The sequence below is a fragment of the Astyanax mexicanus genome, chromosome 21 (assembly GCF_023375975.1).
Source record: "Astyanax mexicanus isolate ESR-SI-001 chromosome 21, AstMex3_surface, whole genome shotgun sequence".
Lineage (NCBI taxonomy): Eukaryota > Metazoa > Chordata > Actinopteri > Characiformes > Acestrorhamphidae > Astyanax > Astyanax mexicanus.
Window position 1 is genome coordinate 17535503 of NC_064428.1, and position 14402 is coordinate 17549904.

Genomic DNA, 14402 nt, shown 5'->3' on the forward strand with positions numbered 1-14402 from the left:
AACACTTTACATATCATAAACATTTACAGTACCATCATAATATTATAAACAGTAAGCTTAACCCTTTCAGACCTATATATATATACAGGGGTTGGGCAGTGAAACTGAAACACCTGTCATTTTAGGTTGGAAGGTTGCATAGCTAAATTGGAGCAGCCTGGTGGCCAATCTTCATTATTTGCACATTGCACCAGTAAGAGCAGAGTGTGAAGGTTCAATTATCAGGGTAAGAGCACAGTTTTACTCAAAATACTGCAATGCACACAACATTATGGGTGACATTCAAAAGAGGACAAATTGTTGGTGCACGTCTTGCTGGAGCATCTGTGACCAAGACAGCAAGTCTTTGTGATGTATCAAGAGCCACGGTATCCAGGGTAATGTCAGCATACCACCAAGAACGACCAACCACATCCAACAGGATTAACTGTGGATGCTGTATGAGGAAGCTGTCTGAAAGGGATGTTCGGGTGCTAACCCAGATTGTATCCAAAAATATAAAACCACAGCTGCCCAAATCACGGCAGAATTCAATGTGCACCTCAACTCTCCTGTTTCCACCAGAACTGTCCGTCACCACAATAAATTATTGTGGTCCAAAACCATGTGTTTCAGTTTTATTGTCCACTAATGTGTGATGGAATGGACTACACCAGGTAATAGGGTAATAGGCTAACACAGGTGGCTTACACTCTGTGTCTTCACAAATGTAAACACACCAGATAAGGGACAAGACAACATCCATACTCACTGTACATCTCCTCATAATACAATCACACAAATAATACAAGTTAATAAATAAAATAGAAATAATAAACAGACTTTTTACATGACAATTTACATTAATTAAAAACACTGGGTTTGTGATTAATTTAAAAACCAATGTTCAAAATGTTTACCTATTTCTGTCGTTCTGTTTTCTTTTCAGAGCTCCTGGGTTCTGCAAAGAGAGTGAATGTTAATTTCCAGGACACAGATGGGTGAGTTTGATTAAAAAATATATAATATGTTTGTGTTTTACTTATTATTTGTGGATTTTTTAAATTATTTTTTTTTACCTAATATCTTTATAACCAAGGCTGAATCTCTGAAAACATTTTGTTATTTGAGTTTTAGAGCTGTAAAGTTGACTGTGGGGTAAGGCAGGTGGGCATTTTCTGCTGCAGCGCTGTTATCAATCAGAGGCGATATATTTGCATGTATGAATATTCATGAGCAAGAGCCAAAATCATGTCTTGCTTCATTGATCTAAAGCAGGGACATATATAAACAAACAAAATATGTTGCACATGGCATTAATTCATAATAGAGACCACAACTAGACATTTAAAAAAAAAAATATGGAATGAGACCTTTAAGTAAGATTAAGTCCACTGGGAGAGAGCTAAAAATTAAGAAGAAAAAAAACATAGTGCAGCCTGATTGTACACAACACAACATGTTTCCTTTATTCAGATTCTGTTGTGTTAACTAAGAACGGTAGAAAAGAGGGATAGCAGGATAGTAAAGGATAAGTCTCACAGGCATTCAAACCTTCATTTATAATGATTAACATATCAAAAATCCTGCAAGACTTGCGCATCGCTGAGGCTTTGGTCTCGTGAATAAGATGATAAATAAGCGATCTGTGATGAGAATACCCCACAAGCCCAAGCTTGCATCTCCAGCACAATGCGCTGTACTCATTGTCAGCAGTCTCTGACAAGCTCAGCCTTCTTAATGGCTTCAGACAGCAAACTAGTCAACACTCTTTTATGCAGAACGTCAATGTGAAAATTACTTTCGCTGCTTGAGCTGATTGGGGACGTGCCTCTGCAAGGCGTTTATCGTACCCTTCGGTCTAACAGAAAATGGATGTTTTGCTAAAAGTTGATAGAAATAAGCAACTGGGCGAATGGCAGCTCTGTAGAGAGAAACCACCCACTTATGAAAGGGGTAGTAGGATACAGTATTTTGTTGTATCATTATACGGCTTGTAAGATGAATTGCATTATCATCAAATCGTACAATATAAAAAATATTATTTTTTAATTAAATAAAGCAAGCCTAATTAAACAAATGGCCCAAAAATATAATAATAACTAGAAAACAAGATGGTTGCGCAGCTAAAATCTCTCCCACTGTTCGATATGGTCATTTCTATGATGTTGCTAGGCGCTTGCTATGGTGTCTGTGGTGGTTGCTAAGGTGTTGCAAGGTGGTTGCTAAGGCATTGCTATGGTATCCATAGTTCTTGCTATGGTGTTGCTAAGCAGTTGCTAGGTAGTGGCTAAGGTGTTGCTAGGTGGCTGCTAAGGCATTGCTATGGTGTCTGTGGTGGTTGCTATGATGTTGCCAAACAGTTGCAAGGTATTTGCTAAGGTGTTGCTAGGTGGTTGCTAAGGCGTTGCTATGGTATCCATGGTGGTTGCTATGGTGTTGCTAAGCAGTTGCTAGGTGGTTGCTAAGGTGTTGCTAGGTGCTTGCTTAGGCGTTGCTATGGTATCCATGGTGGTTGCTATGGTGTTGCTAAGCAGTTACTAGGTGGTTGCTTAGGCGTTGCTATGGTATCCATGGTGGTTGCTATGGTGTTGTTAAGCAGTTGCTAGGTGGTTGCTAAGGTGTTGCTATGGTGTCTGTGGTGGTTGCTAGGTGGTTGCTTAGGTGTTGCTAGGTGGTTGCTAAGGTGTTGCTATGATGTCTGTGGTGGTTGCTATGATGTTGCTAAACAGTTGCTAGGTGGTTGTTAACTGTTGCTATGGTACCTGTAGTGGTTGCTATTGTGTTGCTAAGTAGTTTGTGGGTGGTTGCTAAGGTGTTCCTAGGTGGTAATGTATAATAATAATAATACTAGAGAAGATTCGGGGAAAATTTGGGGGAACAAAATGCTAAACCAAATAATAAGTATTATAAATTATGCATTTATTCAGTTATTTATTATTATTAAGGGTTGTTTTCATTTTGGTCTGTGCAAATGTATGTCTGTAATAACATGCAGAGTTTATGTGTATGCATGTGTTTTTCTGAATTATCTGTTTCTTAATTAAATATTTTCATTGTAGAAATGTATTTACGAGCTTAGGGTCATTGTCTTGCTGCATGGCCCATTTAATAATTAAATGTGCATTGCTCTTTAAGTGGTTATAATTGCATTATTATGCTGGTTAACTCATTACCAAAGACAGTTGAAGAAATAGTTTCACTTAAGAAGAAAGTGTGGGGCTGTAGAGCATTGTCCTGTTAAAATAGTGCCCCGGAGTGTGCCTTCAGAAACACAGGAACAGGAACAGGTACAGGACTTCAATAGCAAAACTTTAGGTCAGCGGATTGTGGGGTCAAACACGTTTTGCTTAACTATGTATTTTCATATATGTAGCTGAAATGTTTTGATGTCTTTAATATGAAAATAAATTAAAGAAAGAAAGAAAGAAAATATTGAATAAAAAGGTGTGTCCAAACTTTTGACTGGTACAAAAGTACTCAGACTAGTCTAAACTTTGATTGGAGGACAAACATCCCAGTCTGTGCTCCTCACGCACTACATGGGTAATTCTCCAACTGTCAACCCTGACTGCCAAAAAAAAAGCCAACCAGCGCAAACTCAGCCAGACTAAGAATCGTGCCAAAATTCAGGTGAAAAAATATGTAGTTTAACCATCGTACTGTGTGTCATCACAGTAAAAAATAATCAAGCACAAGCACGTGCATGTAAACGCACATGTGGAAAGCTATGCACGTCAGTCCAGCACAGTTTTGCGCAGATATTTTCAGTTACTGCTGAATTTATGCTTTTAACCCCAGAAAAACACTCTTATTTACCTTTAAAAAGCCATTTAAATGCCTGATTAAAAAGCCGATTGTTGTTTTGCTGTTTGCCTCGGGTTTTGAGTGCTCAGCACCGACTCAGCTCTTGATCAGTTCGGATGGGAGACAGCGCACGGGTGGGAGCGGGTCTGGTGACGTCATGGGCACCGCATTGTTTAATATCGCGATATATATTGTCGAAAAAAGAACATTGCAATAAAAACTTTATATCATACAGCCCTCATTAGGGGGGGGTTAAATAAAAGGGGGATGGGTACTCAATACTCAATAAATGCATTATATGGCATATTTAATCAAACAGACAGCCCAAATCCTACTGCTCATTCATTTATAGCTTCCCAAAATCAGTTTTAATTACAGATATTAGGCGTATCAGTATCACGATGATGTCAGCAGAAAATGCTGAATGGAATATTGCAGAGAAAAAAAGAATGAATCTGATCCGACCCTGTGATAAATCTGTTCTGAAACAGCACACACTCACTCTGCTGATGTAATGTTTTAGCTGTGTGTTTCATCCTGTGTGGTAGGCGAGTGTTTCAGTCGTTTAATTTTTAATGCTCAAACATTCTGACCAACATTTAAAGGTCTCATTACATAGTTTTTTCATTTATTTTAAAATCTTGAGTTATGGTCTCTAGTATGAATGAATGTCCTGTGAGCTGTTTTTGTGAACAAAAAAGTGATCCGGTATAATGCTGCTTTAGTCTGGTGGAGGAGAGCGGTTGGTGAGAAACGATAGGATTTCGGCTCTTGCTCATGAATATTCATACATGCAAACATATTGCCTCTGATTGGCTAGAAGCACTGTGAGGCAGCGAGACGAACAACAGTTCGTCAAGACATTTTTACACTAGTAACAGTCTTTTCAATGTAATGTGTTACTTTCAGCTTGAGTCAACTTTAGCCACTGACCTAGTCTTAGAGTCTCTGTAAAACGCAAAATCCACCGGAGATCCTATGTAAACCTGTAGTTACTTACACACAGAGGTGGGTAGTCCAGGTGCAAACAGTAAAAATCCACCCCAAGGTTTTGTTGGCTGAGCCTCAGCAGAGAAGTCCAGGCAGTTGGAACAAAACTCCGGGATGGATTTTTACTTTTACCTAGTGTAAACAGAACTGTTCTAAACATACACCTCATACACATCTCAATTGTACTTCGCTGGTGGGGTTCCATAAATAAATTCTAGCCATTTGTTCCTTAGATCTAAATGACATTTTTCTAAGCCAATTAACCCACCCACTCAGTAGAACTCACACATCACCCAGCCCTATTTCAGTGATAAAGAATGTCAGTAAAATGACTATAATATAGATTTTAGATTCTCTGTTCGAGCCTGACCTGATGCCTGACACCAACTCAGCCTGGCTCGGGTCGAGATTTCCCAACACTTTCCTTGGGCACGGCAGGTCACGCCCAAGATAACGGTCTGTGAGGCATCTGTTTTTTTTTTCAGGATATTTTTATTTTATATAAAACCATGGCGTGATAATCACAATATAGTAAAGTTACAAATAAAACTGTGTTTTAAAAAAAAAAATAATGCACAATTTATAATGTTATAATCACGTAACTCTGGGTCTCACGCACACGTGAGCTCCTCCACTTGTCCGCATTACGACTTGTAGGGCTGTGTGTAGCTGTTCTTGATAAACATTGTTCTTAAATAACAGGTCTGTGCTTCTTCAGTGTTGCAATGTTATTTAACATAATTTTGAACAGCTCATTCAAACAGCCTGAAAATGCTTTAATACTCTACTTATTAAAATGTGGGGTATAAATCGAGCTCCTGCTCATAATAAAATACAGCGAGGATTTTTTGGACCAAATCTAAGCTCTACTATAATATAGTTTACTACAGTTATTTTTTAGAACAGTACATCACCCAAAAATTATTGCTTTAATTCAAAAAATATAGTTTTTTATGACAGACCTAGCCCCAACCAGTCTAGCCATTCTCCATAGACTTTTCTCATCCATCTATTATACATGGAAAAGGTGTATAGGTCCTCTTAAGGTCTTCATAACATGAATGAGTTCATAATTGAATAGAAATTCTATTGTTCTGAGAGTGTTAGTAAAAGATCTCTTGTGAAAAGAGTTTGACAAATTGTTTTTCATATTCACATTTAATAATTTAAGGAACTTATGAATGGACAAATGAGGTAAAGTGTTTGACTGATCCATATTATGAGGCAGCAGTGTTTGTATGTGTGTGTGTGTGTGTTGCTGGAGGCTGTGTGTGAAAAGCTCTTACTCATGGAAGTAGGTCAGAGCCTCTCGCGCAGTGTGGCAGTAAGAGAGAGCGAGAGAGAGAGAGAGCTGCTCTGAAGTGAACAATACTTACAAACTTGTCTTAAAGGCTGTATGATGGAAAAGCGTAAAATTGCGTTTGTAGGACTGTGGGAGATTTCAGCGTGTGTGTGTGTGTGTGTGTGTGTGTTACAGGTTCTCAGCTCTTCACCATGCTGCTCTGAATGGTAATTTGGAGCTGATCTCACTGTTGCTGGAGTCACAAGCCATTGTTGACATCAAAGACCAGAAAGGTGAAAACACATTCACTCAGACATTCACACACACATACTTGTTTTTTTGCCTTGTCAGGACAGTAAGTCATACACATGTATGACACCTATATATTTGAGGACTTCCCTTTTAGTAAGTGGGACTCCCAGTTGTAGATAAACAGGAACATGTTGGCACTGTGCCTAATGCCAGATGTGGAGTATAAAAGTGGTAAAAAGCCTCCAAGGACTGAACTGTGCAGCAGTAAAACTGTGTCCTCTGGAATGATTCTGCTCTGTCTAATGCTTTTGGGGTGAGTTGAGAATTTGGGGTGGTCATCATCCAAGATTCTGACCTCACTGATGCTCTTGTTGCTAAATGCAATCAAATCCTCACAGCAATGCTCCAGATTATACTAGAAAGTCTTCCCTGTACAGTTAAAACAGTAATTCTGTCTCAGCCATAGGTAGGCTTTAAAAATGAACTTGTTAAAGTTTTCAGATTAATCACATTTATTAATGCATTAACATTTGCAACACTAGTGTGTGCATATATACAATTTAATCTCTTTTTACAGGCCCCCGAGTGTCCATTTTGTCTTTAGAATGGAAGTGAACACTTTTGACAAAATTAATTATTGTAAACAAAAGCAGAATTAGTGGATTTTATTTATTTATTTAGTTTATTTATTAGTACTTTTAGGTCATTTAGAGCTGTTTTTAAGTTATATGGAGTTTTTGGCCATTTAGGCACAGTTTGGCACCCTTTGGTAAATCTTAAATAGAACTCAAAGCATTACAGGTAGCACAACACAATTTTGGCTGCTTATGGAGAAGTAGTTAGTGCATGTCTGTTGGCAAAAATAAATGAACATCCTAAAGTAATTAGATAGTATACAGGTTTATTTGGGAAAAAAATGACAATTTTAATTTTTATTATCTAAATATATTATCAATAAGATGTTAATTGAATTATACAATAGTAAAAACAAATAGCTCCATTTTTGGGCTAGAAGTATCAAGCTGAATATCCCAAGCTGAAAAGAGGTACTCTTAAAATATGGGAAAATGGAATTTTAAGAACAATGTGAAAAGGGGTTAAATATTTGACCAAATTGAAATGGTCCATTTTGGAAAGCTTTAATTAACACCACTGGGAGTTACTGGATCCCATAGGCACAGTAAAGAAATGGCATGTCTCCAATAGGCGGCGCAGACAAAGACGCGGTCCACAAAAATAAATAAGCTCAGCGATTTAAAAATGCGCATTATTACACCATTATCATCCACCAATATCAGGTTAAGAGTTGTTATTATTAAAACTTAGGTATATAAAAAAAAACGTAGGTATATATATTTTCCAGTTAATGTAGGCTATTTTAAGCTGAATGTAAGGTGGCCGAAAATAGGGGATTCATAAAATTGCGCAGGTCTTGCCGCTGGGGAGCGCCAAAGTGAACAAAACTTTAATTCTTAAAAACAAACATTTTCTTTTAAAGTCAAACGGACGCTCTGGACTTTAATCTACACAGATTTCTCTCCTGAAAGCTCTTACGTTTATTTACAGTAAGCTTAGATTTCCACAATTTTTACTGAAATGGCCAAAAATAGAGGCCACCATGCTAATTAATCAAAACATGACTTTATTTTCCTGCATTGCAAAGGCCAGGCTTAGACAGGGAAGAAACTTACACACACTCCAAAATGTCTAACCAGCATCTGTGCTGTGACATCACTTGTAGTAAAAATGTTGCGTAAGGAATTCTGTTCGAGGGGCTCCTCGAGTTCAGTTCCTCAAAAATGATAAAAGATTAAGCAGATCTGTGGGGTGAAAAAGTTACTCATGAAAGATAAATCACTTGAGGAAATCACTTTGTACTGAACGGTAGTAACTGTTCCTCCTGTTTTCTCGTGCAGGGATGCGGCCGCTGCACTACGCTGCCTGGCAAGGAAAATGCGAGCCAATGAAAATGCTGCTAAAAGCTGGATCATCGGTCAACGGCCAATCAGACGAAGGCCAGATTCCTCTGCACCTCTCGTCCCAACACGGCCATTACGATGGGGTGAGTGTACAGAGCATATTAGCGCTGATGAACCCGGGATTAAATGTATCACAGTGAGGACTAATGCGTCAATACACACTGGAGCTAAAGAGATGGAGAGGCCAGAAAGCTAATTCACACCATTTTCACTCCAACAGATGAGACGTGATTGGTAGAACTGTCTGAATCCAACGGACAACACGCATTACTATTATCAATAACCCTTCCCATGTACTTCACTCTGCCTTTGAACTGTTGCCCCTGGTTCCTAGTTATCACTGATGTAGATCTAGCTTGGTGGAAGGTGACTTTTGTGCCTGTGGTTCAGATCAATTCTCGATCAAGTGGATCAATAACAGAGGTGTCAGTTAATGAAGTACAAACACTTCTTCTTCACTACTTTAGAAACTGTAGAAATATCGATTATCTATACTTTACTGGAGTAATTACTTTCAGAGGACTTTTTACTTCTACCTCTTCTACCTACCACTTCTACCTATGTCCATACAATTATCTGAACTTTCTGCTTCTTACATTTTAAAAATAGCCTCGTTACTCCTATTTGATTTCAGCTTGTTTTCATTCTGGCTTCTCATTGTTTTATAAAAAAAACCCTATCCAGATAAATCTCTCCAACCAGATAGAGTGAATCTGATTTTGGTTGAATGTACAGAAGTATAAACAAACACCATTCTGACACCCTACTGTTGTTTTATTCTATAAACTAAGGACAACATTTCTCCTAAATTTCAAATAAAAATATTGCCATTTAGATCATTTATCTGCAGAAAATGAGAAATGGCTGAAATAACAAAAAAGATGCAAAACTTTCAGATCTCAAATAATGCAAAGAAAACAAAAGTTCATATTCATAAAGTTTTAAGAGTTCAGAAATCAATATTTGGTGGAATAACACTAGTTTTTAATCACAGTTTTCATGTATCTTGGAATGTTCTCCTCCACCATCTTACACACTGCTTTTGGATAACTTTATGCTGCTTTACTCCTGGTGCAAAAATTCAAGAAGTTCAGTTTGGTTTGATGGCTTGTGATCATCCATCTTCCTCTTGATTACATTCCAGATGTTTTTAATTTGGTAAAATCAAAGAAACTCTTAATTTTGAAGTGCTCTCTTATTTTTTCTAGAACTCTATTTGTAGCTGAAACAGGGAGCTTAGTGCATCCCAACTTTATCAACATTAACATTTTAATACAACATTATAGTCATTATGGCTTTTAGAAAAATGGGTTTCGGGGGTGCACTATAGGGCCCAGTCTGACAAACTCAACCTCAGAACGACAAAAAAAAAGTTAGCAGGTAATGCTAAAGCTGCTCCAACAGTGCTAGCCATGGTTAGCAGTAGGCTACAGGCCGCTAATACTCACCTCTGAATGGCGAAAGAGCTAGCACTTAGCACGGTTAGGGGGTAATGCTAATACTGTGCCAGTGGCTTTACTGCTCTTTACAACCTAAATGGTAGAATTCATACATAAGGTGCACCAGATTAAAAGGCACACTAACAATTTTTAGGAAAATTAAAGGATATTAGATGTGCCGTATAGTGCGAAAAATACGGTACCTAACACCTGCGCACAGTTTGAGACTTATATTTGCTATTAGTGGTTAGCTACATGAGCCCTTTAGATCTCCAATGCTCTGGGAAAAGAGAGAAAATTTGTACATTTCATTTTTGGCCAATCCATTACTAATCCAAAGCTCTCATGAATGCAAAAATGTTAATTCTACGATCTATTGTTGTAATTTTGCTTGTAGAGCGAGATGCTGCTGCAGCACCAGTCCAACCCCTGCATCCGAGATCACGCAGGAAAGACCCCTCTGGACCTGGCCTGTGAATTTGGACGAGTTTCGGTCAGTAATTCCAGACACTTCATCAGTGAAACTGGCTATTGAGGTCATGATAGCTGACAGCAGTCTGCTCTGTGCATCTGTGTGTGTGTGTGTGTGTGTGTTTTAGGTGGTCCAGTTGCTTCTGAGCAGTAATATGTGTGCTGCCATGCTGGAGCCGAAGCCCTCTGACCCCAATGGCATCAGCCCTCTCCATCTGGCCGCCAAGAACGGACACATTGACATCATCAAGTAAGAGCGGATTGTGAAATGACGTGCAGATGTGTGCAGAGTGGCCTGAAGCATGGCTATCTGTGCTCATTCTGTGAGAAAAGTTTATATTGCTCAAATGTTGATCTTTAATGTCTCAGGAGACGTAAAACATAAGACGTAAAATTGCTTTGGAGAAATGGCATTAGTAAAAATAATGCCTCAATGTGTAAATTCTGGGCTGGTACACATAAATTCAGTATTTTTTATCATCCAAACTATGAAGAAAACATATGGAACTAGATTGCAGTTCTGGCAGAAACTGGCATGTAATTGCAGTGCTGTTTTGTGGCTGGTTGCTATGGTGTTGCTAAGTGGTTGCTAAGTGGTTGCTAAGCGGTTGCTAGATGGTTGCTAAGGTGTTGCTATGGTGTCTGTGGCGGTTGATATGATGTTGCTCAGCGGTTGCTAGGTGGTTGCTAAGGTGTTGCCATGGTATCTATGGTGGTTGCTATGGTGTTACTGAGAGCTTGCTAGGTGGTTGCTTAGGTGTTGCTGAGGTATCTTTGGTGGTTGCTATGGTGTTGCTAAGTGGTTGCTAGGCAGTTGCTAAGGTGTTGCTAAGTGGTTGCTAAAGTGTTGCTATTTATTATGTGGTGGCTGCTATGGTGTTACTAAGAGGTTGCTTAGGTGTTGCTAGGTGGTTCCTATGATATCCGTGGTGGTTGATAGGTGGTTGTTAAGGTGTTGCTAGGTGGTTGCTAAGGTGTTGCTATTTAATCTGTGCTTGTTGCTATATGGGTGATAGGTGGTTGCTGAGGTGTTGCTATGGTGTAAATTGTATCAAAGTGACCTGCAATGCAGGATTAAAGTTCCAATACAATGGGAAAATACAGAATAGCAGCACATATGCACATTTTTACAAAATGAATAAAGAAAATAAAAGACCCTAAAAAAATTGATAAAGAATATGCTTTAATACAGACTGTTCCTTCCGCCATAAAATAAAATAAAAATTTCAGCTAATTCGGCGAAGTCTGTTATGTTTCATGGTTTTGAGTTTGGATAATACATAGAGTACGATAATTGTATAAATTCACATATAATACATACATAATAATGTCTAGTTGTTTAGTTGTAGAGGACATTTTATTTGCATTTTACCTTTTTTGCACTAATTATTTTACAATATGTGGTTATATTCCAAATATGTGCTGTTTTGCACTGTTAAAAGAAACTCCTTGGCTGCCAATGAAAAATAACTTTACTACTATAAACATATACTTACAGAATGAACTGTTGTGTTTTAACAGTAAAACTAAAAATATAAAATGATATGATGTTACACATTTATTCCTATGCAGTAACAGATCAACCAGAACCACAGCAATGACCAAAGCCTCCACAACCCCCCTCTGTTCCTTGTTTCATTTTCAAAAAGTTGGCAACCCTAGTTATGGCTAAGGCTACTTGGCTGGGTGCTAGCCTGTGCTAAGCTAATGCTGCTAATGCTGCTGTTGAAGGTGATGATTCAAAACTGTCCTGTGTGTACATGCCGTTACTTGGCAATGCGTCCGCGGAGTGATACAGATTTAGAGAAGGTTGTGCTGTTATCATAAACATCAGCACGGTTAGAACACTTCTCAACCAATCAGATTGTGAGGTCAGAACTTACTGTTGTATGATATTAGTATAAGTAGCTTATTGAATGGAAATAAAACGTCTTGCTTACAGTTATGCTGTCTGTTATGCAATATTATAGACTAGACGACTTCTTGGTAAGTCAGTTAATAAATAACACCTTCTTTGTCAGACGGGCTTAAACAGGAAGCTGTAGTCCTGCAGAGCTGAGCAGCAGGGGAGATGGGAAATGTAGTATAGTGAAGTGCGAAGCTGCTGATGCACTCCGATAGGTGCCGTGGGGATTTATTCATTAGCGTGTCTGATGCACACACACACTCTCGTACACACACTCTCACACGCACACACACACACACACAAATACACTCTCATACACACACTCTCGTACACACAGCGAGTGTCCTCATTTCTGTGTTTTGATGGACAGTGCCATCACTGCGTTATGACGCATATTGTTAATTAGTCTTACATGCCATTACTGGCAGCCCAGTGTATGTGTGTGAGTTTGTATGAGTAAAATGTGTGTGTGTGTGTGTGTGTGTGTGCGTGTGTGTGAAATGTGTGTGTGTCATCAAAATAAAATAAGCTGTTTCACATTATGTTGCATATCTTATAAGTTATAAGTTACAACTGCTGGTGATGGATCCACTGTTACAGATTAATTGTAGTATTACATATTATATAAATGTCAGTGCTGTCAATCAATAAAAACATATATAAGTAAAAAAAACTCAGAACCCAGAACCCAAATATTTACTGTGGGGCTTTAACGTTTGTAAACCCTTTAGAATGTTCTATATTTCTGCATAAATAATGTCCTAAAAGTAGATAAAATGAATCTGGGTTAAATAAATGAGACACATATTATACTTGATTATTTATTTATATGATCCAATATTACATATTTGTGACAGTTTGTAAAATAGGTGTTTGCTCTTCACAACACATGTTTGTGGAAGTGTTTCATGGCCAAAACTAAGGAGATTTCTGAGGACTTCCAAAAGAGTTGTTGATGCTCATCAGAAAAAGGTCTCTAAAACATCTCAGACCGATTGTGTACAAATAAAAGAAATTCCAGATCATTGTTACTCTTCCCAGTAGTCGACCAACAAAGATCACTCCAAGAGCAAGGCGTTCAATAGTCTCAGAGAAACTTAGGGTAGCTTCTAAGCAACTGAAGACTCGTTCACATAGGCTAACTCATTAGAGAACACTGTACAACAATGGTGTTCATGGCAGGGTTGTGAGGAGAAAGGCAGATAAGACCAAAATGGAACTTTTTTGTTTAAATGAAAAGCATTATATTTGGAGAAAGGAAAATAATGCATTCCAGCACAAGAACCTCATCCCTTTTGTGAAACATGGTGGTGGTAGTATCATGGTTTGGGCCTGTTTTGCTGCATCTGGATCAAGACGGCTTGCCTTCTTTTATGGAACAATGCATTCTGATTTATATCAGAGAAATCTAAAGGAAAACATCAGGACATCTGTCCTTGAACTGAACCTTGGTGCATGAAGTGGGTCATGCACCAAGACAACAACCCTAAGCACATAAGTCGTTCTACCAAAGAATGATTCAAGAAGAATATAGTAAATGTTTTGGAATGGCCAAGTCAAAGTCCTGACCTCAATCCAAGGTTCCAAATGTTATGGAAGGACCTGAATTGAGCAGTTCATGTGAGGAAACCCACAAATATCCCAGAGTTGAGGTTCTTCTGTGAGGAGGAGTTGGCTAAAATTCTTACAAGCCAGAATGCAGAACTGATCAACATCTACCTGAAATGTTTAGTTACAGTTCTTGCTGCAAAGGGGGGTCACACCACATACTGAAGGCAAAGGTTCACATACTTTTGCCACTCACAAATATGGAACATTGGATCATTTTCTTCAATAAATAAATGACCCAGTATAATATGTTTGTCTCGTTTGTTTAACTGGGCTCTCTTTATCTACTTTTAGGATCTGAGGATGTTTTAGAGCATATTTATGCAGAAATATAGAATTCTCTTAAGGTATAATGGTTGTATATAAAGGCATGCCATTAGACAGTATTTAACCCATTGTATTAAGAAAGGGATGTTACTCAAGTTTAAATGCATGCAAAGGCAGACGAGTTAATACTTATATAAGCAATATATTGTATGTATGTGTGTGTTACAGGTTATTGATCCAAGCTGGAATAGATATAAACAGGCAGACAAAGTCAGGCACAGCGCTGCACGAAGCTGCCCTTTGTGGAAAGACCGATGCTGTACGGCTGCTTCTCGATGTGAGTATATATAACCTGAGATGGTTGTCACATTATATAGGCACAATATGTATGTATTAACATGCAAAATACTTTAATTTTCCCA

General features: G+C 38.3%; 1 protein-coding gene across 2 annotated transcripts in view; it reads left to right on the top strand.

Moving 5' to 3' along the window:
* Window positions 1-14402, top strand: part of si:dkeyp-9d4.3 (caskin-1) — an 89045-nt gene that overhangs the window by 45453 nt on the left and 29190 nt on the right. For both annotated transcript variants that reach the window (XM_049469850.1, XM_049469851.1), the window contains exons 2-7: window positions 929-980; window positions 6254-6351; window positions 8227-8372; window positions 10126-10221; window positions 10328-10449; window positions 14209-14317. In XM_049469850.1, coding sequence (XP_049325807.1) covers window positions 929-980; window positions 6254-6351; window positions 8227-8372; window positions 10126-10221; window positions 10328-10449; window positions 14209-14317 — 623 coding nt within the window. The remainder of the gene's footprint in view (window positions 1-928; window positions 981-6253; window positions 6352-8226; window positions 8373-10125; window positions 10222-10327; window positions 10450-14208; window positions 14318-14402) is intronic.